At 45.7% G+C, this 26,171-nt stretch overlaps 1 protein-coding gene across 1 annotated transcript; it reads right to left on the reverse strand.

Annotated features, from left to right (window-relative positions):
- Positions 1–700: 700 nt before the first annotated feature.
- LOC139405147 (Golgi phosphoprotein 3-like) lies at positions 701–20,453 on the reverse strand. Its single transcript, XM_071147567.1, has 4 exons — positions 19,978–20,453; positions 11,165–11,296; positions 5,838–5,952; positions 701–1,209 (listed from the first exon to the last, which is right to left on the reverse strand). Exons 1-4 carry the CDS (start codon positions 20,197–20,199, stop codon positions 785–787), a joined length of 894 nt encoding a protein of 297 aa, XP_071003668.1. The 5' UTR covers positions 20,200–20,453; the 3' UTR covers positions 701–784.
- Between the last annotated feature and the right edge of the window lie 5,718 nt (positions 20,454–26,171).

The following is a 26,171-nucleotide window of genomic DNA, read 5'->3' on the forward strand; positions in this document are numbered from 1 at the left end:
CAGACGGAGCACGGATCTCTCACATTTACCTGGAACCCAAACACCTTCATGAGAGAAGCATTCTTTCAGAAAATATAAGTGTATAATCAGAAACAGGAAACTTCAGACCATGTCATCATGATGTCATCATCACGTTGGAGAGGAAATCAACCCCCCCCCCCCAAAAAAAAAAAATTCTCTAGTGTTCATATAGTGTTACTATGTTTCACGAACATGGAATCTGTATGTACATCACTGAACAACAGTGGATTAATACATGTTAAAGTGAGTTAAGAGCTAGGTACCTGGAGAGAATACAGAAATACATAACATACTTTGAAGAAAGACATTTCTGAGGAAGAGGAAGATGATTGAATCTTCATTTTTCAGTCAGTCCAGTATCCAAAACGTTTCTCCATCAGAGGGGAGTTTTTGTTTGTGTTTTTGTTTGTAGAAGTCAGCGATTATATAGCATCTCGCAGAGACACAAAATACCATGATGGAGGAAGGAGTGAGAGAGTTATCTACAAGGAACGAAAACAGGAAAATCGTCGGACAGGTCTGGAGCGGCCTATTCTGTTCAGAAAAGCCTAGGCAGAGGTGAACTCAAGTCAGGACGAGCACTCTCCTCTCTGTCCCACGCAAACTGTCCTGTCGTCTCCCTCTCCTCTCTGACCCACGCAAACTGTCCTGTCGTCTCCCTCTCCTCCACGCAAACTGTCCTGTCGTCTCCCTCTCCCTTCACACCATACCCACCACCATCGTCATTAACCAACAGCACCCTCTGGTGTCTGAAGGTGGTAGGTCACTTGGTAAAGGCGGCCACCACGGCCCACAACAACTCATTGCCGTTGGTCTTCGTGCTCTCCCCCTCTGGCTCCAGGTCCAGGAGCTGCCGTACTCTCTTCATGGCCAGGTCATACTGGTCGTCCAGCAGAGGGGAAAAGGCATTCTCCAGGACATCAGACGAGTGGGCCAGGAAGATGAGGGCGAGCATCCGTTTGTCCATGCGGTGCGGGTCGTTGACCCATTTCTCCAACACGGCCTCCTGAACCCTCTTGATGAGGCGTTGTTTGATGTTGTTGTTGGTGAGCGGGTGAGTGGTCATGTCGAAGAGGAGGAAGTTCTGTTTCTCCGTGGTCAGCACGCCCTTTTCCACCAGGTTCTTGGCCAGGCGCTCCCTCACGTTCCTCAGCTGATAGTGAAGCTTCAGAGGGTTCCACGTCTCACCTACAGGGAGAAGAGAACAGAGGAGTTAAGACCTATAGTGGAATGGGGACAGGTATTTGTTTCATTAGACCATTGCTGACATAAGCAAAACATTTTGGGACTGTCAGCAGTCACGTTTTCAAGATATGTAACTTTCAAAAAGACAAAAACCATCCCCTATGGATTATTTTGTAAAACTATTGGGGGGAGTGGTGTTAAGACGTATAGAAGTGGTGTTAAGACCTACAGGGGAGGGGAAGAGAGAGAGAGAGAGAGAGAGAGAGAGAGAGAGAGAGAGAGAGAGACAGAGAGACAGAGAGACAGAGAGACAGAGAGACAGAGAGAGAGAGAGAGAGAGAGAGAGAGAGAGAGAGAGAGAGAGAGAACAAATTCCATTGTATTGCCTTTTTAGTTTGTTGCATCTCATTCGTTGTCTTATTTTTATTGTAATAAATCAGGTTGATGGTTACAACAGTAGCAAGGCCACACGATGTGGGCTTTGAATGTTTGCTATGACTACGAGTCTTCAGAGGAATTATAAACAACAGAAATACAGCCAAAACATCAGATGTTGTTTGATTGCGCAACTTTTACAACAACAACAAAAAGGTAGCCATAAACATTAGTTTAAATCTAAAAATGAAAATAAATAAAATAAACAGAATATAGCCTACTATTACAACTAGGCCTTAACCAATCCAGAGTTGTGATAAGCCAGATCTCAGGCGTGGGTCTGGACTCTGCCACACGGTTGGGTGACTACATCATTGCACTATATTTTTGTCAAATAGTAGAGCTGGCCTGGTAACATTAAAAAAAAACAATAAAAACATGACATTTCAGATGTCAAATCCCTTGTTGGCTGAGCTGATTTCCCTCCTGTGTTTTTCCAACAACCGAGACACTTTGAACCGCTTTTTTTTGGTAGTTGGCCTTGCTGAGACTCCCCCAACTTTCTCCAGAAGCTTCTATATGACCTTTGGACCCTCAGAGATGCCAGCCAATAGAGTACCACTTCCTCCATGAGGTCTCAGGCAACAAAAGCCTGTCCGTCTGAGTTAATGACTTAAATCAATACGATGTAGAAGATGCTCTGTCCTGTGTCATCTTCACAGTGAGCGTACTTGGTATGATCGGAGTATGATCGGTGGCATGATAAGAGTATAAAATGACTATCTTCAAAGTAACGACTCGGGACGTCGGTTGTGAGATGAAAGCGTATTTTATTAATAAATACCTGCTCACATTACATTTCACCACTTTAGATTCTATAAAACAATAAAATAAAAGTTGATAGAGAAAGCCAGGATAAATTACTTGTCACTTGTACATAAAAAAAAAAAAAAATTAAACGAGAACGCGGCAGTTAACTTCCTGTCGCAAGGCATTCTGGTACTTAAAGTCAACAGCGTAATCCAACACTAACCAATAACCAACAGAAATATGTACATAGTTCTCAATCTCCTTAACATGAAATATAATACAATTACTCTTGTACATATGTAAATAACTAGAAAGAAAATATATTTAGATACAGCTCAATGAATTAACTGTAAAAATTAACTCTGTAACCCAATGAAGTTACAACAAAGAGAAGACGTATATAATGATACATTTCTTGGCTGAGACCACTCTGTTAGTAGTGAACCTCTGTCTGGTGGCTGAGACCACTCTGTTAGTAGTGAACCTCTGACTGGGGGCTGAGACCACTCTGTTAGTAGTGAACCTCTGTCTGGTGGCTGAGACCACTCTGTTAGTAGTGAACCTCTGTCTGGTGGCTGAGACCACTCTGTTAGTAGTGAACCTCTGTCTGGTGGCTGAGACCACTCTGTTAGTAGTGAACCTCTGACTGGGGGCTGAGACCACTCTGTTGGTAGTGAACCTCTGTCTGGTGGCTGAGACCACTCTGTTAGTAGTGAACCTCTGTCTGGTGGCTGAGACCACTCTGTTAGTAGTGAACCTCTGTCTGGTGGCTGAGACCACTCTGTTAGTAGTGAACCTCTGTCTGGTGGCTGAGACCACTCTGTTAGTAGTGAACCTCTGTCTGGTGGCTGAGACCACTCTGTTAGTAGTGAACCTCTGTCTGGTGGCTGAGACCACTCTGTTAGTAGTGAACCTCTGTCTGGTGGCCTGGCTGAGACCACTCTGTTAGTAGTGAACCTCTGTCTGGTGGCCTGGCTGAGACCACTCTGTTAGTAGTGAACCTCTGACTGGGGGCTGAGACCACTCTGTTAGTAGTGAACCTCTGTCTGGTGGCTGAGACCACTCTGTTAGTAGTGAACCTCTGTCTGGTGGCTGAGACCACTCTGTTAGTAGTGAACCTCTGTCTGGTGGCTGAGACCACTCTGTTAGTAGTGAACCTCTGTCTGGTGGCTGAGACCACTCTGTTAGTAGTGAACCTCTGTCTGGGGGCTGAGACCACTCTGTTAGTAGTGAACCTCTGTCTGGTGGCTGAGACCACTCTGTTAGTAGTGAACCTCTGACTGGGGGCTGAGACCACTCTGTTAGTAGTGAACCTCTGTCTGGTGGCTGAGACCACTCTGTTAGTAGTGAACCTCTGACTGGGGGCTGAGACCACTCTGTTAGTAGTGAACCTCTGTCTGGTGGCTGAGACCACTCTGTTAGTAGTGAACCTCTGACTGGGGGCTGAGACCACTCTGTTAGTAGTGAACCTCTGTCTGGTGGCTGAGACCACTCTGTTGGTAGTGAACCTCTGACTGGGGGCTGAGACCACTCTGTTAGTAGTGAACCTCTGTCTGGTGGCTGAGACCACTCTGTTAGTAGTGAACCTCTGTCTGGTGGCTGAGACCACTCTGTTAGTAGTGAACCTCTGTCTGGTGGCTGAGACCACTCTGTTAGTAGTGAACCTCTGTCTGGTGGCTGAGACCACTCTGTTAGTAGTGAACCTCTGTTTGGTGGCTGAGACCACTCTGTTAGTAGTGAACCTCTGTCTGGTGGCTGAGACCACTCTGTTAGTAGTGAACCTCTGTCTGGTGGCTGAGACCACTCTGTTAGTAGTGAACCTCTGTCTGGTGGCTGAGACCACTCTGTTAGTAGTGAACCTCTGACTGGGGGCTGAGACCACTCTGTTAGTAGTGAACCTCTGACTGGGGGCTGAGACCACTCTGTTAGTAGTGAACCTCTGTCTGGTGGCCTGGCTGAGACCACTCTGTTAGTAGTGAACCTCTGTCTGGGGGCTGAGACCACTCTGTTAGTAGTGAACCTCTGTCTGGTGGCTGAGACCACTCTGTTAGTAGTGAACCTCTGACTGGGGGCTGAGACCACTCTGTTAGTAGTGAACCTCTGACTGGGGGCTGAGACCGCTCTGTTAGTAGTGAACCTCTGACTGGGGGCTGAGACCACTCTTTTAGTAGTAAACTTCTGTCTGGTGGCTGAGACCACTCTGTTAGTAGTGAACCTCTGTCTGGTGGCTGAGACCACTCTGTTAGTAGTGAACCTCTGTCTGGTGGCTGAGACCACTCTGTTGGTAGTGAACCTCTGTCTGGTGGCTGAGACCACTCTGTTGGTAGTGAACCTCTGTCTGGTGGCTGAGACCACTCTGTTAGTAGTGAACCTCTGTCTGGTGGCTGAGACCACTCTGTTAGTAGTGAACCTCTGTCTGGTGGCTGAGACCACTCTGTTAGTAGTGAACCTCTGACTGGGGGCTGAGACCACTCTTTTAGTAGTGAACTTCTGTCTGGTGGCTGAGACCACTCTGTTAGTAGTGAACCTCTGTCTGGTGGCTGAGACCACTCTGTTAGTAGTGAAACTCTGTCTGGTGGCTGAGACCACTCTGTTAGTAGTGAACCTCTATCTGGTGGCTGAGACCACTCTGTTAGTAGTGAACCTCTGACTGGGGGCTGAGACCACTCTGTTAGTAGTGAACCTCTGTCTGGTGGCTGAGACCACTCTGTTAGTAGTGAACCTCTGACTGGGGGCTGAGACCACTCTGTTAGTAGTGAACCTCTGTCTGGTGGCTGAGACCACTCTGTTAGTAGTGAACCTCTGTCTGGTGGCTGAGACCACTCTGTTAGTAGTGAACCTCTGTCTGGTGGCTGAGACCACTCTGTTAGTAGTGAACCTCTATCTGGTGGCTGAGACCACTCTGTTAGTAGTGAACCTCTGTCTGGTGGCTGAGACCACTCTGTTAGTAGTGAAACTCTGTCTGGGGGCTGAGACCACTCTGTTAGTAGTGAATCTCTGTCTGGTGGCTGAGACCACTCTGTTAGTAGTGAACCTCTGTCTGGTGGCTGAGACCACTCTGTTAGTAGTGAACCTCTGTCTGGTGGCTGAGACCACTCTGTTAGTAGTGAAACTCTGTCTGGTGGCTGAGACCACTCTGTTAGTAGTGAACCTCTGTCTGGTGGCCTGGCTGAGACCACTCTGTTAGTAGTGAACCTCTGTCTGGTGGCTGAGACCACTCTGTTAACAGTAAACCTCTGTCTGGTGGCTGAGACCACTCTGTTAGTAGTGAACCTCTCTGTCTGGTGGCTGAGACCACTCTGTTAGTAGTGAACCTCTGACTGGGGGCTGAGACCACTCTGTTGGTAGTGAACCTCTGTCTGGTGGCTGAGACCACTCTGTTAGTAGTGAACCTCTGTTTGGTGGCTGAGACCACTCTGTTAGTAGTGAACCTCTAACACACTCACCGCTGAGCAGCTCAATCCAGCTCTGCACCGTCTCTGGGGGCTGGGTCTCCTTCACGTGTTTGAGAGCCTCGTCCAATAGCACGTCCCCTGTCGGAGCATCTGACTTACAGATCACCTGGAGACAATAGAACCACACAGTCAGAATCAGAATCCCACGAGGGTATAGGTTACATACAGTCAGAATCAAACTAGGGTATAGGCTATATACAGTCAGAATCCAACTAGGGTATAGGTTACATACAGTCAGAATCCAACTAGGGTATAGGCTACATACAGTCAGAATCAGAATCCCACGAGGGTATAGGTTACATACAGTCAGAATCCAACTAGGGTATAGGCTATATACAGTCAGAATCCAACTAGGGTATAGGTTACATACAGTCATAATCCAACTAGGGTATAGGTTACATACAGTCAGAATCCAACTAGGGTATAGGCTACATACAGTCAGAATCAGAATCCAACTAGGGTATAGGCTATATACAGTCAGAATCAGAATCCAACTAGGGTATAGGCTACATACAGTCAGAATCAGAATCCCACGAGGGTATAGGTTACATACAGTCAGAATCTAACTAGGGTATAGGCTACATACAGTCAGAATCCAACTAGGGTATAGGATACATACAGTCAGAATCAGAATCCAACTAGGGTATAGGCTACATACAGTCAGAATCAGAATCCAACTAGGGTATAGGCTACATACAGTCAGAATCAGAATCCAACTAGGGTATAGGCTACATACAGTCAGAATCCAACTAGGGTATAGGCTATATACAGTCAGAATCAAACTAGGGTATAGGCGGCAGGGTAGCCTAGTGGTTAGAGAGCGTTGGACTAGTAACCGAAAGGTTGCAAGTTCAAATCCCCAAGCTGACAAGGTACAAATCTGTCATTCTGCCCCTGAACAGGCAGTTAACCCACAGTTCCTAGGCCGTCATTGAAAATAAGAATTTGTTCTTAACTGACTTGCCAAGTTAAATAAAGGTTAAATAAAAATAAAATAAACATACAGTCAGAATTAGAATCCAACTAGGGTATAGGCTACATACAGTCAGAATTAGAATCCAACTACGGTATAGGCTACATACAGTCAGAATTAGAATCCAACTAGGGTATAGGATACATACAGTCAGAATCCAACTAGGGTATAGGCTACATACAGTCAGAATCCAACTTTGGTATAGGATACATACAGTCAGAATCCAACTAGGGTATAGGCTACATACAGTCAGAATCCAACTAGGGTATAGGCTACATACAGTCAGAATCCAACTAGGGTATAGGATACATACAGTCAGAATCCAACTAGGGTATAGGCTACATACAGTCAGAATCCAACTAGGGTATAGGCTACATACAGTCAGAATCCAACTAGGGTATAGGCTACATACAGTCAGAATCCAACTAGGGTATAGGCTACATACAGTCAGAATCCAACTAGGGTATAGGCTACATACAGTCAGAATTAGAATCCAACTAGGGTATAGGCTACATACAGTCAGAATTAGAATCCAACTAGGGTATAGGATACATACAGTCAGAATTAGAATCCAACTAGGGTATAGGTTACATACAGTCAGAATCCAACTAGGGTATAGGTTACATACAGTCAGAATCCAACTAGGGTAAAGGATACATACAGTCAGAATCCAACTAGGGTATAGGTTACATACAATCAGAATCCAACGATAATGTTATGGGTGTAAGATGGCACAGTGATGCCATCTGTTGGTCAATGTTAATTACTGCAACTCCAGTGTTTTTACCGGTGTGCTTGAGATACCCGGATGTATATGTAATGTACTGAACAAGACTGGTTACTCGCATCGATGCCTCTGTCTCGTCATTTAACATTCAAACAGATACTGCCATGTGATGGCTTCCAGACCACCTGCAGAATGTTCCACTGGAACTGTGTCTTCTGCTCTGCTCCACCTCCCAGCCCAACACAACACACATTAAAGAGGAGCTAATATGGGGAGTTAAGTGCCTTGCCTTACTTGGGGGTGTGGGGGCTCTCTACACGGAGTAAACTGGCTTCAATTTGTTTGGGTGGGGGGGGGGGATTAACAGCCAGTGTTGCCTACAATTGTTCAGTGAGATCCACTATCGGGGGTGTCCGTGGCCGTGGTGTCCGCAGAGCTGGTAGGGGTGTCCATGGCCGTGGTAGGGGTGTCCGCGGCGCTGGGAGGGGTGTCCGCGGCGCTGGGAGGGGTGTCCGCGGCGCTGGTAGGGGTGTCCGAGGAGCTGGTAGGGGTGTCCGAGGAGCTGGTAGGGGTGTCCGAGGAGCTGGTAGGGGTGTCCGCAGAGCTGGAGGGGTGTCCGCAGAGCTGGTAGGGGTGTCCGTAGAGCTGGTAGGGGTGTCCGTAGAGCTGGGAAGGGTGTCCGTAGAGCTGGGAGGGGTGTCCGTAGAGCTGGGAGGGGTGTCCGTAGAGCTGGTAGGGGTGTCCGCAGAGCTGGTAGGGGTGTCCGCAGAGCTGGTAGGGGTGTCCGCGGAGCTGGTAGGGGTGTCCGCGGTGCTGGTAGGGGTGTCCGCGGAGCTGGTAGGGGTGTCCGCGGAGCTGGTAGGGGTGTCCGGGGAGCTGGTAGGGGTGTCCGGGGAGCTGGTAGGGGTGTCCGCGGTGCTGGTAGGGGTGTACGTGGCCGTGGAGAAGCATCTAAGTCCTTTATTTCTCCACCTCATCCAGCATAATGTCCTTTATTTCTCCATCTCATCCAGCATAATGTCCTTTATTTCTCCATCTCATCCAGCATAATGTCCTTTATTTCTCCATCTCATCCAGCATAATGTCCTTTATTTCTCCATCTCATCCAGCATAATGTCCTTTATTTCTCCATCTCATCCAGCATAATGTCCTTTATTTCTCCATCTCATCCAGCATAATGTCCTTTATTTCTCCATCTCATCCAGCATAAAGTCCTTTATTTCTCCACCTCATCCATCATAATGTCCTTTATTTCTCCATCTCATCCAGCATAATGTCCTTTATTTCTCCATCTCATCCAGCATAAAGTCCTTTATTTCTCCACCTCATCCATCATAATGTCCTTTATTTCTCCATCTCATCCAGCATAAAGTCCTTTATTTCTCCATCTCATCCAGCATAAAGTCCTTTATTTCTCCACCTCATCCATCATAAAGTCCTTTATTTCTCCATCTCATCCAGCAAAATGTCCTTTATTTCCCCATCTCATCCAGCAAAATGTCCTTTATTTCCCCATCTCATGCAGCAAAATGTCCTTTATTTCCCCATCTCATCCAGCAAAATGTCCTTTATTTCCCCATCTCATCCAGCAAAATGTCCTTTATTTCCCCATCTCATCCAGCAAAATGTCCTTTATTTCCCCATCTCATGCAGCAAAATGTCCTTTATTTCTCCATCTCATCCAGCAAAATGTCCTTTATTTCTCCATCTCATCCAGCAAAATGTCCTTTATTTCCCCATCTCATCCAGCAAAATGTCCTTTATTTCCCCATCTCATCCAGCAAAATGTCCTTTATTTCCCCATCTCATCCAGCAAAATGTCCTTTATTTCCCCATCTCATGCAGCAAAATGTCCTTTATTTCTCCATCTCATCCAGCAAAATGTCCTTTATTTCCCCATCTCATCCAGCAAAATGTCCTTTATTTCCCCATCTCATCCAGCAAAATGTCCTTTATTTCCCCATCTCATGCAGCAAAATGTCCTTTATTTCCCCATCTCATGCAGCAAAAAGTCCTTTATTTCCCCATCTCATCCAGCATAATGTCCTTTATTTCCCCATCTCATCCATCATAATGTCCTTTATTTCCCCATCTCATCCATCATAATGTCCTTTATTTCCCCATCTCATCCAGCAAAATGTCCTTTATTTCCCCATCTCATGCAGCATAATGTCCTTTATTTCTCCATCTCATCCAGCAAAATGTCCTTTATTTCTCCATCTCATCCAGCAAAATGTCCTTTATTTCTCCATCTCATCCAGCAAAATGTCCTTTATTTCTCCATCTCATCCAGCAAAATGTCCTTTATTTCTCCATCTCATCCAGCAAAATGTCCTTTATTTCTCCATCTCATCCAGCAAAATGTCCTTTATTTCCCCATCTCATCCAGCAAAATGTCCTTTATTTCCCCATCTCATCCAGCAAAATGTCCTTTATTTCTCCATCTCATCCAGCAAAATGTCCTTTATTTCTCCATCTCATCCAGCATAATGTCCTTTATTTCTCCATCTCATGCAGCAAAATGTCCTTTATTTCCCCATCTCATCCAGCAAAATGTCCTTTATTTCCCCATCTCATCCAGCAAAATGTCCTTTATTTCTCCATCTCATCCATCATAATGTCCTTTATTTCTCCATCTCATCCATCATAATGTCCTTTATTTCTCCATCTCATGCAGCATAATGTCCTTTATTTCCCCATCTCATCCAGCATAATGTCCTTTATTTCTCCATCTCATCCAGCAAAATGTCCTTTATTTCCCCATCTCATCCAGCAAAATGTCCTTTATTTCCCCATCTCATGCAGCATAATGTCCTTTATTTCTCCATCTCATCCATCATAATGTCCTTTATTTCTCCATCTCATGCAGCAAAATGTCCTTTATTTCTCCACCTCATCCATCATAATGTCCTTTATTTCTCCATCTCATGCAGCAAAATGTCCTTTATTTCCCCATCTCATCCAGCAAAATGTTCTTTATTTCTCCATCTCATGCAGCATAATGTCCTTTATTTCTCCACCTCATCCATCATAATGTCCTTTATTTCTCCATCTCATCCATCATAATGTCCTTTATTTCTCCATCTCATCCATCATAATGTCCTTTATTTCTCCATCTCATCCAGCAAAATGTCCTTTATTTCCCCATCTCATCCAGCAAAATGTCCTTTATTTCTCCATCTCATCCATCATAATGTCCTTTATTTCCCCATCTCATCCAGCATAATGTCCTTTATTTCTCCATCTCATCCAGCAAAATGTCCTTTATTTCCCCATCTCATCCAGCAAAATGTCCTTTATTTCCCCATCTCATCCAGCATAAGGTGGCTTTATTTTGTTTGCGCAACACAGGAGTGTTGTAAATGTCATGTAATCCGACTATAGATAAGGATGTGCAACACCTCGCTGGCAACACACACACACACACACACACACACACACACACACACACACACACACACACACACACACACACACACACACACACACACACACACACACACACACACACACACACACACACACACACACACACACACACACACACACACACACACACACACACACACACACACACACACACACACACACAGCAGCCGGTTGTTCAGGATCCCCTACCTTCCTGGCGAGCAGGCTTTTCCTCCTCATGCCACAGGTCTCCAGCTGTAGTCGTCCTCTGATGGCCAGCTCTATGAGCATGCAGCCACGCAGCCCCGACGAGATGCAGTCGTTCCAGAATGACGTGTAGCCCTGAGAGAGGAGGAAATGGGGTGAGTGTGTGTGTGTGGGCAAACAGCCACAGAGCCCTGATGAACGACGTGTAGCCATGAGAGAGAGAACAGAGCGTTGTCACTACAAGGTAGAACTGGGCGATATGGTCAAAAACATCCACATCAAGATAAATAGATTGAATTATCCTAACGATAAATAGACCGATATGTATCGAACATTAATGTGAAACCGGTTAGAATACATTTGTATATTACCATACCATTAAAACTACTATTTTGAATGTTGTAAATATTAAAAGTTGTACTTGTTAGCAATATTGGCAGACATTTAATATCAAAACGTCATATTTCTCTAGTATAGGCTACTTACCCTGATTATCGATATCAGTAACATTGTCCTTGATAAATTGTTGGTACGGTCTCGGCTTCGCAGCCGGGCTCTACTTGCTACATACACGAGCTACGTACACAAGCTACATACACGAGCTACATACACGAGCTACGTACACGAGCTACGTACACGAGCTACGTACACGAGCTACGTACACGAGCTATATTCTGGATGAGGACCTGTAGCCCTGTCGCAAAGACAAGCGGACAGGGAGCACCGTCGCCACACGATTAGTGTCCCCTTGCCTGATCCGAAGATGATCCGAACATTTACGAGTAGGCTTACGCGGTATATACCGTATCAGGAAATAGCCATGGGCTGGTTTTTCCAATACTGCTGAAACAATTTCTTAGTCGTTTTTTCCAAAACATTTAAATATTTGTAGCTAATTTTTTTAAGTGAATACCTGCAGTCCACTTACGTTAGGAGATAAAGAAGACGTTCTTCATGTCACTGGTCACGTTATGAAGCTTACTGTCGTTCTCCAGAACAGTTGAGCCAGTCACGTTATGAAGCTTACTGTCGTTCTCCAGAACAGTTGAGCCAGTCACGTTATGAAGCTTACTGTCGTTCTCCAGAACAGTTGAGCCAGTCACGTTATGAAGCTTACTGTCGTTCTCCAGAACAGTTGAGCCAGTCACATTATGAAGCTTACTGTCGTTCTCCAGAACAGTTGAGCCAGTCACGTTATGAAGCTTACTGTCGTTCTCCAGAACAGTTGAGCCAGTCACGTTATGAAGCTTACTGTCGTAGTCCAGAACAGTTGAGCCAGTCACGTTATGAAGCTTACTGTCGTTCTCGAGAACAGTTGAGCCAGTCACATTATGAAGCTTACTGTCGTTCTCCAGAACAGTTGAGCCAGTCACATTATGAAGCTTACTGTCGTTCTCCAGAACAGTTGAGCCAGTCACGTTATGAAGCTTACTGTCGTAGTCCAGAACAGTTGAGCCAGTCACATTATGAAGCTTACTGTCGTAGTCCAGAACAGTTGAGCCAGTCACATTATGAAGCTTACTGTCGTTCTCCAGAACAGTTGAGCCAGTCACGTTATGAAGCTTACTGTCGTTCTCCAGAACAGTTGAGCCAGTCACATTATGAAGCTTACTGTCGTTCTCCAGAACAGTTGAGCCAGTCACATTATGAAGCTTACTGTCGTTCTCCAGAACAGTTGAGCCAGTCACATTATGAAGCTTACTGTCGTTCTCCAGAACAGTTGAGCCAGGCAAGTTATGAAGCTTACTGTCGTTCTCCAGAACAGTTGAGCCAGTCACGTTATGAAGCTTACTGTCGTTCTCCAGAACAGTTTAGCCAGTCACATTATGAAGCTTACTGTCGTAGTCCAGAACAGTTGAGCCAGTCACGTTATGAAGCTTACTGTCGTTCTCCAGAACAGTTGAGCCAGTCACGTTATGAAGCTTACTGTCGTAGTCCAGAACAGTTGAGCCAGTAACGTTATGAAGCTTACTGTCGTTCTCCAGAACAGTTGAGCCAGTCACATTATGAAGCTTACTGTCGTTCTCCAGAACAGTTGAGCCAGTCACATTATGAAGCTTACTGTCGTAGTCCAGAACAGTTGAGCCAGTCACATTATGAAGCTTACTGTCGTAGTCCAGAACAGTTGAGCCAGTCACGTTATGAAGCTTACTGTCGTTCTCCAGAACAGTTGAGCCAGTCACATTATGAAGCTTACTGTCGTTCTCCAGAACAGTTGAGCCAGTCACATTATGAAGCTTACTGTCGTTCTCCAGAACAGTTGAGCCAGTCACATTATGAAGCTTACTGTCGTTCTCCAGAACAGTTGAGCCAGTCACATTATGAAGCTTACTGTCGTTCTCCAGAACAGTTGAGCCAGTCACATTATGAAGCTTACTGTCGTAGTCCAGAACAGTTGAGCCAGTCACATTATGAAGCTTACTGTCGTTCTCCAGAACAGTTGAGCCAGTCACATTATGAAGCTTACTGTCGTTCTCCAGAACAGTTGAGCCAGTCACATTATGAAGCTTACTGTCGTTCTCCAGAACAGTTGAGCCAGTCACATTATGAAGCTTACTGTCGTTCTCCAGAACAGTTGAGCCAGTCACGTTATGAAGCTTACTGTCGTTCTCCAGAACAGTTGAGCCAGTCACGTTATGAAGCTTACTGTCGTTCTCCAGAACAGTTGAGCCAGTCACATTATGAAGCTTACTGTCGTTCTCCAGAACAGTTGAGCCAGTCACGTTATGAAGCTTACTGTCGTAGTCCAGAACAGTTGAGCCAGTCACATTATGAAGCTTACTGTCGTAGTCCAGAACAGTTGAGCCAGTCACATTATGAAGCTTACTGTCGTTCTCCAGATCAGTTGAGCCAGTCACATTATGAAGCTTACTGTCGTTCTCCAGAACAGTTGAGCCAGTCACATTATGAAGCTTACTGTCGTTCTCCAGAACAGTTGAGCCAGTCACGTGTTTTTGTTTGTAAATAGTACAGCGGGAGAAAGAGGCGGCAGGGTAAGTCCAGCTGTGTGTTGACAGGTGTTGGGATTTATATTGAATGTTATTTTTTGTTGTGTGTTTTCAACAAACTGATCAGGGACATAGCAAATATACAGTGGGGCAAAAAAGTATTTAACAAAGGATTGAGAAACTTTTGTTATCGACCAAATACTTATTTTCCATCATAATTTGCAAATAAATTCATTAAAAATCCTACAATGTGATTTTCTGGATTTTTTTTCCTCATTTTGTCTGTCATAGTTGAAGTGTACCTATGATGAAAATTACAGGCCTCTCTCATCTTTTTAAGTGGGAGAACTTGCACAACTGGTGGCTGACCAAATACATTTTTGCCCCACTGTATCTCCTAGATTGACCCATTTTGCAAACCAGGCAAACTAGACTCAAAAGCTTTATTAGCGGAAGTAACAGACTTGCTATGCCACAGAGAGGTACGAAGATGTCATTTCCAGTTACAATAGAGAATTTTAGGAAGGTTGAGAAGTGTATTAGAAATAATAGGATCAAAATACAATACATTTCTTATTAGATATACCAGAAAATAACACCCTGCAGTCTAATAGGAAACAAGTCCTTGCTCAATAGTTCTAAGAGACTGAAGTAGACGGACCAAACCATGATCTAAAAGGGAGTGACTGGAAAGACTGCTACCTGCTGGTTACTAGTCCAACACTCTAACCACTAGGCTACCTGCTGGTTACTAGTCCAACACTCTAACCACTAGGCTCCCTGCTGGTTACTAGTCCAACACTCTAACCACTAGGCTACCTGCTGGTTACTAGTCCAACACTCTAACCACTAGGCTACCTGCTGGTTACTAGTCCAACACTCTAACCACTAGGCTACCTGCTGGTTACTAGTCCAACGCTCTAACCACTAGGCTACCTGCTGGTTACTAGTCCAACGCTCTAACCACTAGGCTACCTGCTGGTTACTAGTCCAACACTCTAACCACTAGGCTACCTGCTGGTTACTAGTCCAACACTCTAACCACTAGGCTACCTGCTGGTTACTAGTCCAACGCTCTAACCACTAGGCTACCTGCCGCCTCCACACTCTAACCACTAGGCTACCTGCCTCTAACCACTAGGCTACTTGCTGGTTACTAGTCCAACACTCTAACCACTAGGCTACCTGCTGGTTACTAGTCCAACGCTCTAACCACTAGGCTACCTGCTGGTTACTAGTCCAACACTCTAACCACTAGGCTACCTGCTGGTTACTAGTCCAACACTCTAACCACTAGGCTACCTGCTGGTTACTAGTCCAACGCTCTAACCACTAGGCTACCTGCTGGTTACTAGTCCAACGCTCTAACCACTAGGCTAGCTGCTGGTTACTAGTCCAACGCTCTAACCACTAGGCTACCTGCCGCCTCCACACTCTAACCACTAGGCTACCTGCCTCTAACCACTAGGCTACTTGCTGGTTACTAGTCCAACACTCTAACCACTAGGCTACCTGCTGGTTACTAGTCCAACGCTCTAACCACTAGGCTACCTGCTGGTTACTAGTCCAACGCTCTAACCACTAGGCTACCTGCCTCTAACCACTAGGCTACCTGCCTCTAACCACTAGGCTACCTGCCTCTAACCACTAGGCTACCTGCCTCTAACCACTAGGCTACCTGCCTCTAACCACTAGGCTACCTGCCTCTTCTACACTCTAACCACTAGGCTACCTGCCTCCTCTACACTCTAACCACTAGGCTACCTGCCGCCTCTACACTCTAACCACTAGGCTACCCTGCCGTCAAATACATGGCAACACATTAATGTTTTATGGAAGCGACCCTAGTTTGCAAGGAAACAGGCTGAAACCCATGCGGCCAAATGTTTAAATCTCGTTCCCAACCTCCTTGTGAATGTACTCATAATAAAACCTTCACCAGGCCGTGCAGAGATGTTTGTATACTAACACCCAAATAAGTGAACTGCGTTTTCAGAGAAATTGTTGAGGGAAGTGAAACTTTTTTTAGACGATTATTTTGTACAATTTATCTTATACCCGGACAGCAATTGGAATTCTTCAAATGTAGATAATAAAGATGGGATTGAATAGACATATCCTTAACGCAGAAGATGCTATCCTAGGCCTCCCGGGTGGCGCAGAGACCCTGGGTTCGCGCCCAGGCTCTGTCGTAACCGGCCGCGACCGGGAGGTCCGTGGGGCGACACACAATTGGCCTAGCGTCCTTGTCTCATCGCGCACCAGTGACTCCTGTGGCGGGCCGGGCGCAGTGCGCGCTAACCAAGGTTGCCACGTGCACGGTGTTTGCTCCAACACATTGGTGCGGCTGGCTTCCAGGTTGGATGCGTGCTGTGTTAAGAAGCAGTGCGGCTTGGTTGGGTTGGGTATCGGAGGACGTATGACTTTCAACCTTCGTCTCTCCCGAGCCCGTATGGGAGTTGCAGCGATGAGACAAGATAGTAGCTACTAAAACAATTGGATACCACGAAATTGGGGAGAAAAAGGGGTAAACAACAAAAAATAAGAAGATGCCTGTCTGAGAAGTCCTTCAGCGCTAGCTGACTAGTTCTCATATCCATCCATTTTCCTGAAACAGGAGAATGATTCTACATACCCTTAGATTTACAGATGATTTACTGCTTGCTTCCCCGACAGCCACATGGTTTCAATTCAACATCAAACATCATTGGGCTCGGCTTGGGGCGGAACTCAGGGAAACTCAGGGAAACCCAGCATCAACATCATCTAAGACTACTCTGACATTAAGGAAAACAAGATGGTCGACACCGCCACCGATACCCAGCAAAGACAGCTGGTTACCATTCCCTCCCTCTGTGTCGGGGGACTGGAGAATTCAGAGGGGGGGGGGTCTGAATGGAGTAAGGAGAGAGTGGGCTGTGTTCATCTCATGCTAGACTAGTGGGCTGTGTTCACCTCATGTTAGACTAGTGGGCTGTGTTCATCTCATGTTAGACTAGTGGGATGTGTTCATCTCATGTTAGACTAGTGGGCTGTGTTCATCTCATGTTAGACTAGTGGGATGTGTTCATCTCATGTTAGACTAGTGGGATGTGTTCATCTCATGTTAGACTAGTGGGATGTGTTCATCTCATGTTAGACTAGTGGGATGTGTTCATCGCATGTTAGACTAGCAGGATGTGTCCATCTCATGCTGCCTGTTAGACTAGTGGGATGTGTTCATCTCATGTTAGACTAGTGGGCTGTGTTCAGCTCATGTTAGACTAGTGGGCTGTGTTCATCTCATGCTGCCTGTTAGACTAGTGGGATGTGTTCATCTCATGCTGCCTGTTAGACTAGTGGGATGTGTTCATCTCATGCTGCCTGTTAGACTAGTGGGATGTGTTCATCTCATGCTGCCTGTTAGACTAGTGGGATGTGTTCATCTCATGCTGCCTGTTAGACTAGTGGGATGTGTTCATCTCATGCTGCCTGTTAGACTAGTGGGATGTCTTCAGCTCAACACACCTAATTAAGGAAACAAGAGTCGCACCACACCAGTACTTCACTGGCGAGATGAGACCTGCATCCAAAGCTGTTGAACTAATGGACTGTCACCTCTCAATGCATTAAGCCTCTGGTTCAGATCTTTACCGTGCTCTACTGCAGTGTGTGGGCTCAGCTACAGTCAGAGACACAATCACATGATAGTTGCTGAATAAGACATGTTTCCTAGTATAGGACGGAGTTCAGCGCAGCATTGGGGGGGGGGGGGGTTGTGTAACTTTGAAATATGCATCATGACACTTCTCTTTCACAGCAGAGCCGGCTCAGCTAGTTCCAGTGAGAGATGTCACTCATTTCTGCCACACTCTGTGATTTATTATATTCAGATGGAAATGCATTTGCTCCAGTGAATCTCATACCCAGAGCATCAAGCCTGAAGCATTTCCAGGACACAAATTAAGCCTCGTCCAGAACTTAAATATATAAAATATATGCTCAATGGAGAATCTTCACTGAAAGTATTTCTTAGATCTGGACTTTAGAAGCCATGGAAACTTGGAAATAATGAGAAACATATCCTGACTAAAACAATGACAACAGGAGACCAGAACAAGCATTCAAATTAGAGCAAGTTGGGCAACTTTGATGGGGGTGAAGTCATCATGGGGGGAGGGCTCACGGGTCTGCATATCCATACCCACACATGTAGTCAGAGCCAGCCCTATGAAGAACCTCATCAACAGCCCAAGGACCCGGTTAGAAGAACCTCATCAACAGCCCAAGGACCCGGTTAGAAGAACCTCATCAACAGCCCAAGGACCCGGTTAGAAGAACCTCATCAACAGCCCAAGGACTCGGTTAGAAGAACCTCATTATCTGCCAAAGGACCCGGTTAGAAGAACCTCATTATCTGCCAAAGGACCCGGTTAGAAGAACCTCATCAACAGCCCAAGAACCCGGTTAGAGGAACCTCATCAACAGCCCAAGGACCCGGTTAGAAGAACCTCATCAACAGCCCAAGGACCCAGTTAGAAGAACCTCATTATCTGCCAAAGGACCCGGTTAGAAGAACCTCATCAACAGCCCAAGTACCCGGTTAGAAGAACCTCATCAACAGCCCAAGAACCCGGTTAGAAGAACCTCATTACCAGCCAGAGGAGCCGGTTAGAAGAACCTCATAATTTCAGGCTATTTCACGACAATGCTGATAATCTGTGGTCTCCGGTTGCACGATGCATTGTGTGTTCGAAGCACTTCATCACCAGTAAATGGCAAGCACTTGTTTGTATCTAACTAGCTATGTGTATTGCATAAAGCTTGCTAGTTAGTTTGTAGTAAGGACTAGTGAGATGTATCTGTCTAAATAACAGCTATAATATTCTTCTGCATTTGGATATTTATACAACCCTGGAGATTCCACTATGTAGGTGTAGATATCGCCATAGGCTACTTTAGGCCATTTGGTAGGGTTGTCTGCACAGCTGGCCCCCAGGAAGTTGAAAGAACATACATACAGACGGACAGGCAGACAGACAGACGGAGGGCAAGTCAACAACAAATAAACTTTTCTAAATACCTAGAAGGTTCAAGGTTAGCGAAAAGACTGGAAGTAGTAACGAGACATATCTAATGGCGAAAAATATCGACATTAACTTCTCTCGCTAGCCAGCCAGCTAACTTCAGTTTACTGGCAAAACAAACAAAAAAATATAGAGGGGGGGTAAACAAACCGTGACGTAGATATGCTGCGACAGCTTTACTATATTCACTGTCAATGTCAGCAGGTCGAGTAACAACCTCCCGAGTGGCAGAATTAACTATCATGCAAATAAGTTATTGTTGTGACAGCCCATGTGTGTTTAAAATGACACTTGGGACTATTGAAAACGTTTATAGAAACAATAGTCTGCTTAGGATACCGCCAAAAAATAAGGGTAATTACAATGAGAGTACCCGATTAGCTGTACTTTACACGGGGGCGTGGTGAAATGAAGCCATGCCTCGCCGTGTGTATCTTTAAAAAGGTATCAAGTTAACATCTAGGTTTTATTCATTTTTTCAAGTATATTTTATTATCGCTGATATTATGAAAGTTCCTTATGCTTCCAAAACCTTGATCATCAAAGTCTCTTTTTGGCGCTAAACTACCTATCTAAAACCCTTGTCAATGTAGCCAGCAAGTCAATATAAACCTAACTAAATTAGGTAAATCGTTAATACTAGCTAGTTAACTGCACAGTTAACTAGCAATAATTATATTGACAATCTATCGAGTTAACGTTAGCTATCGCCTATTAGTACATGCTATTTTGACGTCTTTGAATTAACGTTACCTAACCAGCTAAATATAGTTTTAGTTACAAAATAAATACACAATTATACCTCGCGGTCCTTTAATCCTAAGAGTAGTACTTCTTCCATCAAAGTGAGTCGAGTTTCTTTGGAGTCTCCTTTGTCCTGTTCCTCTTGTTCTTCCCCGCTGCAGCGGCGGCGGGGCTCGAAGTCGTCATCCCCGGACCCTCGGTCCTTGTCGGCGGCAGCCGTACGAGAGGCCTCGGTCCGTCTCTGCACTAGGCCCGAGCTCCGCTGTATCAGGGAAGTCATGTCTACAAGTTCCAACAAGCAACGAAGGGGAAGAAAAAAAACACCCAGCTCGACTCGGTCTCTCACTACTCTGCCGTGATTTTTGAAAACCACTTTACATTTTCCCCCTCGGATACATACAGCTACGGACTCCCAATTATTATTTTTAAAAAAAAATTTATTTTATTTTTTATCTCTGGTAAATGACAACTATACCACAACCAATTTAGCGACATATAAGCAATATTTCAGTGTTTCCCTCAGCCTCCATTCTCCCCCCCACCCCACCGTCCACTGGTAGTTTATCCAATATGGCGGTGAGCGATGACGAGAGCAGTGGATGTGGCACTTGAGTTGAGCTTGTTGGCGCGTCCCACAGGTAAAGACAGGGGAGGAGAAAAGTAGATGTCAATAACAGGGGACAGATTCCCATTTGGCTGACGACAGTTTTGAACACTTTCAGGTATGATGTCCCTAGGTCAACCTATAGGTATGCCCCCGGCCTAGCGCAACAGATATATGGGGGGTGTAATACACTGAGTGTACAAAACATTAGGAACACTTGCTCTTTCCATGACAGACTAATCAGGTGAAGGCTATGATCCCTTCTTCTTCGTGATTGGGTTGGCCCGGTTGCATCCAACTAAAGGTGCATACACCACCAACTACTGTGCTAAAGTGAAGAGGCCAGTCACGGCCTACCTACATTAAATTCACTTCATTATTCCTGTTCCTAAAATAATGAATTGCACCAGCCACTAGGCCTACACCTATATACCACTATTTCATAAAAGTCCCCACCCTATTAACTCTGCTGCAGTAAAATCTCATACACCCAGGTACTTCTCTGCAGTTTCAACCCTACACTCAATTAAAACCCACCACCTCATCCCACTACTGAACCTATCTGTTCCTGCCCATGCTAATAGCCTACGGGATGCCACCACTCAGCACACCCTGTCACTCTTCTGGAGTCTGCAGCTGCCACCACAACATCTATTCTCTGTGATTTACTTTCCAGTTTTTTGTGGTACAGTTGATAACTATTGCTATAAATGCTAAGAAGCCAACCTTACTGAAGCATAACTCACTCATTACCCTATCCCTCTGTGCTGGCATAAATCCTCTCAGGATCCCCTCACCCTTGACCCATCCTCCTCCACTTTCTTCACTGCCTCAGCATACGACGCCCTCTGCACTACTCTGACTATGGCCACTTCAATCTGCCTTTCTTGAACCGGACACTTCTGATCCCCAGCAATATGAGCACCCCGACAATTGACACACACAACTTCATCCACTGAAACAACACAATCCTCTGTCCCATTGCCCTCCGCACACTTCCCACATCTTGGAATTTCCCTCCTACACCCTGCTGCAACATGACCATGAACCTACACCCTGCTGCAACAGGACCATGAACCTACACCCTGCTGCAACATGACCATGAACCTACACCCTGCTGCAACATGACCATGAACCTACACCCTGCTGCAACATGACCATGAACCTACACCCTGCTGCAACATGACCATGAACCTTCACCCTGCTGCAACATGACCATGAACCTACACCCTGCTGCAACATGACCATGAACCTACACCCTGCTGCAACATGACCATGAACCTTCACCCTGCTGCAACATGACCATGAACCTACACCCTGCTGCAACATGACCATGAACCTTCACCCTGCTGCAACATGACCATGAACCTTCACCCTGCTGCAACATGACCATGAACCTACACACTGCTGCAACATGACCATGAACCTACACCCTGCTGCAACATGACCATGAACCTTCACCCTGCTGCAACATGACCATGAACCTTCACCCTGCTGCTACATGACCATGAACCTACACACTGCTGCAACAGGACCATGAACCTACACCCTGCTGCAACAGGACCATGAACCTACACCCTGCTGCAACAGGACCATGAACCTACACCCTGCTGCAACATGACCATGAACCTACACACTGCTGCAACAGGACCATGAACCTACACCCTGCTGCAACAGGACCATGAACCTACACCCTGCTGCAACAGGACCATGAACGTGGCACCTGAAACAGCACAGTGGATTCGGCACAAAAGCAGCATTTTTTTTAAATTATTTTTTATTTCACCTTTATTTAACCAGGTATTTATATATATAACCCTAACCCTTTATTTAACCAGGTAGGCCAGTTGAGAACACCTTTATTTAACCAGGTATTTATATATATAACCCTAACCCTTTATTTAACCAGGTAGGCCAGTTGAGAACTAGTTCTCATTTACAACTGCGACCTGGCCAAGATAAAGCAAAGCAGTGTCGACACAAACAACAACACAGAGTTACACATGGAATAAACAAACGTACAGTCAATAACACAATAGAAAAGTCTATATACAGTGAGTGCAAATGAAGTAAGATCAGGGAGGTAAGGCAATAAGTAGGACATAGTGGTGAAATAATTACAATTGAGCAATTAAACACTGGAGTGATAGATATGCAAGTAGAGATACTGGGGTGCAGAGGAGCAACAAAAAAACAAAACAAAAATATGGGGATGAGGTAGTTGGGTGGGCTATTTACAGATGGGCTATGTACAGCTGATGCTTAAGTTAGTGAGGGATAACTGATATATCCTAATATGACTTTGTCTGGTAGAGACTCTGACTCAAAACTCTAAAGGAGTGACAGCGGGCTTCACAAACACCGGGAATTTCAATTGCTCCACCTCCACACGTAACACTACCCCAGAAACCCCTCCTTTCACTGACGCACTGTTCCTAAGAGCAAAGCAAGAAACAGATCTTGACCCAAATTGTGTGACACGAAGCGTCTTCTCACTCTGGTCAGAAGTAACAAAAACAAATAACAGAAGTCCACTACAGGTTACCGAGGTTACCTTCACTGATTCAACGCAACTCCTTTCTCACCCAGCCTGAAACCACAAATGGATCGGCCAAAAGGCAAGGGTCCACGTTCTCCAAAAATGTCACTCGTCCACATTCTTCTTTATCATGTCATTCTTCCTCAAAACACATCTTCCCACTCCACTCGGATCATCTTCTTTCTCGTTGTCCATAACCACATCTATCTGTTCACCAGTGCCACGCCTTCATCCGATGCATTGCTTGCACAGTGATAGTGTTTCTCCAAAGCCCAACTCCAGTTCTTTAGCCCACTTTACAAGTCTGGCTATCTCTGACTTCTCCAAGCGTCCTCCGTCTCCTTCCGAGCGCCTACAAACTCCTAACTCAACTACCAAGCAACAAATCATGGTCACAGCAGCTATGATCCCTTATTGATGTCACTTGTTAAATCCACATCAATTGGTGCAGATGAATGGGAGGCAGGTTAAAGAAGGATTTTTAAGCCTTGAGACATTTTTATTTATTTTCATTTTTTAATTATTTTTTATTATAATTTTATATTTTTTTTTTACCCCTTTTTCTCCCCAATGTCGTGGTATCCAATTGTTTTAGTAGCTACTATCTTGTCTCATCGCTACAACTCCCATACGGGCTCGGGAGAGACGAAGGTTGAAAGTCATGCGTCCTCCGATACACAACCCAACCAAGCGCACTGCTTCTTAACCCAGCGCGCATCCAACCCGGAAGCCAGCCGCACCAATGTGCCGGAGCAAACACTGTGCACCTGGCAACCTTGGTTAGCGTGCACTGCGCCCTTAACCACCCGGGAGGCCACGCCTTGAGACATTTGAGACATGGATTGTGTATGTGTGTCATTCAGAGGGTGAATGGACAAGACAAATATTTGTGTCTTTAATTGAGTTATGGTAGTAGCCAGGCGCACCGGTTTCAGTCAAGAACTGAAACGGGTGGTAAGTTGGTGGTTGAAGATATCCCTCTAGTGGTGTGGGGGCTGTGCTTTGGCAAAGTGGGTGGGGTTATATCCTTCCTGTTTGGCCCTGTCCGGGGGTGTCCTCGGATGGGGCCACAGTGTCTCCTGACCCCTCCTGTCTCAGCCTCCAGTATTTATGCTGCAGTAGTTTGTGTCGGGGAGCTAGGGTCAGTTTGTTATATCTGGAGTACTTCTCCTGTCCTATTCGGTGTCCTGTGTGAATTTAAGTGTGCTCTCTCTAATTCTCTCTTTCTTTCTCTCTCTCGGAGGACCTGAGCCCTAGGACCATGCCCCAGGACTACCTGACATGATGACTCCTTGCTGTCCCCAGTCCACCTGGCCGTGCTGCTGCTCCAGTTTCAACTGTTCTGCCTTATTATTATTCGACCATGCTGGTCATTTATGAACATTTGAACATCTTGACCATGTTCTGTTATAATCTCCACCCGGCACAGCCAGAAGAGGACTGGCCACCCCACATAGCCTGGTTCCTCTCTAGGTTTCTTCCTAGGTTTTGGCCTTTCTAGGGAGTTTTTCCTAGCCACCGTGCTTCTACACCTGCATTGCTTGCTGTTTGGGGTTTTAGGCTGGGTTTCTGTACAGCACTTTGAGATATCAGCTGATGTACGAAGGGCTATATAAATAAATTTGATTTGAAACGCTGTTGTTTTTTTCACACTCAACAGTTTCCAGTGTGTATCAAGAATGGTCCACCACCCAAAGGACATCCAGCCAACTTGACACAACTGTGGGAAGCATTGGAGTCAACATGGGCCAGCATCCCTGTGGAACGCTTTGGACACCTTGTAAAGTCAGTCCATGCCCCGATGAAATGAGGCTGTTCTGAGGGCAAAAGGGGTATTCCTGAATATGGTCCCTACTGGGACACCATAGGCCTACATGAAGTCCCTGGGACAATATGGACAAAAACCTGTATGATTAGACAACATTAAGATTTGTTCCTGAATGAGGCCCAAGACAAACATCTCTCAAACCATGAATCCTCAGCTATTTGACTGCAGTCTGAGTGTGACATTGTCACGCAGTAAGCCTAAGTAAGCAAGCAGTAAGTCAGTAAGTAAGCAGTAAGTCTAGACACATTTTGCACATCATTAACATTTGATGAGATCACTTTTTTTGGAGGTCCAGAGTTTATATGACTCCAGTATTGTGACAGATTGAAGGCCCAGCTAGTCCTCTTCGGGATTGCAATTCTGTTAGTCTAGAAATCCACACTGGCCTAATCCTGATCAAATTACCCCTTCTTTTTACATTCCATTCTCAAATTGCAACCACAGAGCTATCTATGTGCAGTGATAGATTTAGGTATCGGCGACATGGGAAGTGGCCCAGGGCGGCATCTTGCCGGGCACGGCACGGGGTGCCCGCACCCAAAAATTCGGAATGGTGACATTTTGTGCAATAGGTTTTCTATCGCTCATTTGCACGTCAAGTCAATGATATCATGTCACTGTGTGGGACTGTGGGTCAATGATATCATGTCACTGTGTGGGACTGTGGGTCAATGATATCATGTCACTGTGTGGGACTGTGGGTCAATGCAGCCTACTTCCTGGGAAGGTCTCCCACTCAGAAGTACGAGATGGGTGGGGGGGGGGGGGGGGGGGGGGGGGTAGGTTGACCTCAGGTCTCCCCACTGGAAGCCCGAGGTAGGGGGGGCGGTGGAATCTATCAAATAGCGTGCCTCTAACTTAGTACAGTTCTAAGGCAGTTAGTAAAATCAGTCACACTACGACAGGGCTGCCCAACCCTCTTTCCGGATATCTACTGTCCTGTAGGTTTTCAGTCCAACCCTAATTTACTGTATCTGATTCAGCTAGTTAAGGTCTTGTTGAGCAGCTAATTAGTAGAATCAGGTGTGTTAAATAAGGGTTGGACTGAAAACGCACAGGACAGTAGATCTCCAGGAAGAGAGTCGGGCTGAACCTACAGGACAGTAGATCTCCAGGAAGAGAGTTGGGCTGAACCTACAGGACAGTAGATCTCCAGGAAGAGAGTTGGGCTGAACCTACAGGACAGTAGATCTCCAGGAAGAGAGTCGGGCTGAACCTACAGGACAGTAGATCTCCAGGAAGAGAGTCGGGCTGAACCTACAGTACAGTAGATCTCCAGGA

Source organism: Oncorhynchus clarkii, unplaced genomic scaffold (genome assembly GCF_045791955.1).
Source record: "Oncorhynchus clarkii lewisi isolate Uvic-CL-2024 unplaced genomic scaffold, UVic_Ocla_1.0 unplaced_contig_11402_pilon_pilon, whole genome shotgun sequence".
Classification (NCBI taxonomy): domain Eukaryota; kingdom Metazoa; phylum Chordata; class Actinopteri; order Salmoniformes; family Salmonidae; genus Oncorhynchus; species Oncorhynchus clarkii.

Bases quoted from the DNA above. Each gene is read 5' to 3' on its own strand.
- LOC139405147 (XM_071147567.1), bottom strand. From the start codon at position 20,199: ATGACTTCCCTGATACAGCGGAGCTCGGGCCTAGTGCAGAGACGGACC. The intron at 11,297-19,977 runs GTATAATTGTGT...CTCCTCTCTCAG, and splicing joins TAGGATTAAAGGACCGCGAG to GGCTACACGTCATTCTGGAA. The intron at 1,210-5,837 runs GTGAGTGTGTTA...TTCTCCCTGTAG, and splicing joins CTGGATTGAGCTGCTCAGCG to GTGAGACGTGGAACCCTCTG.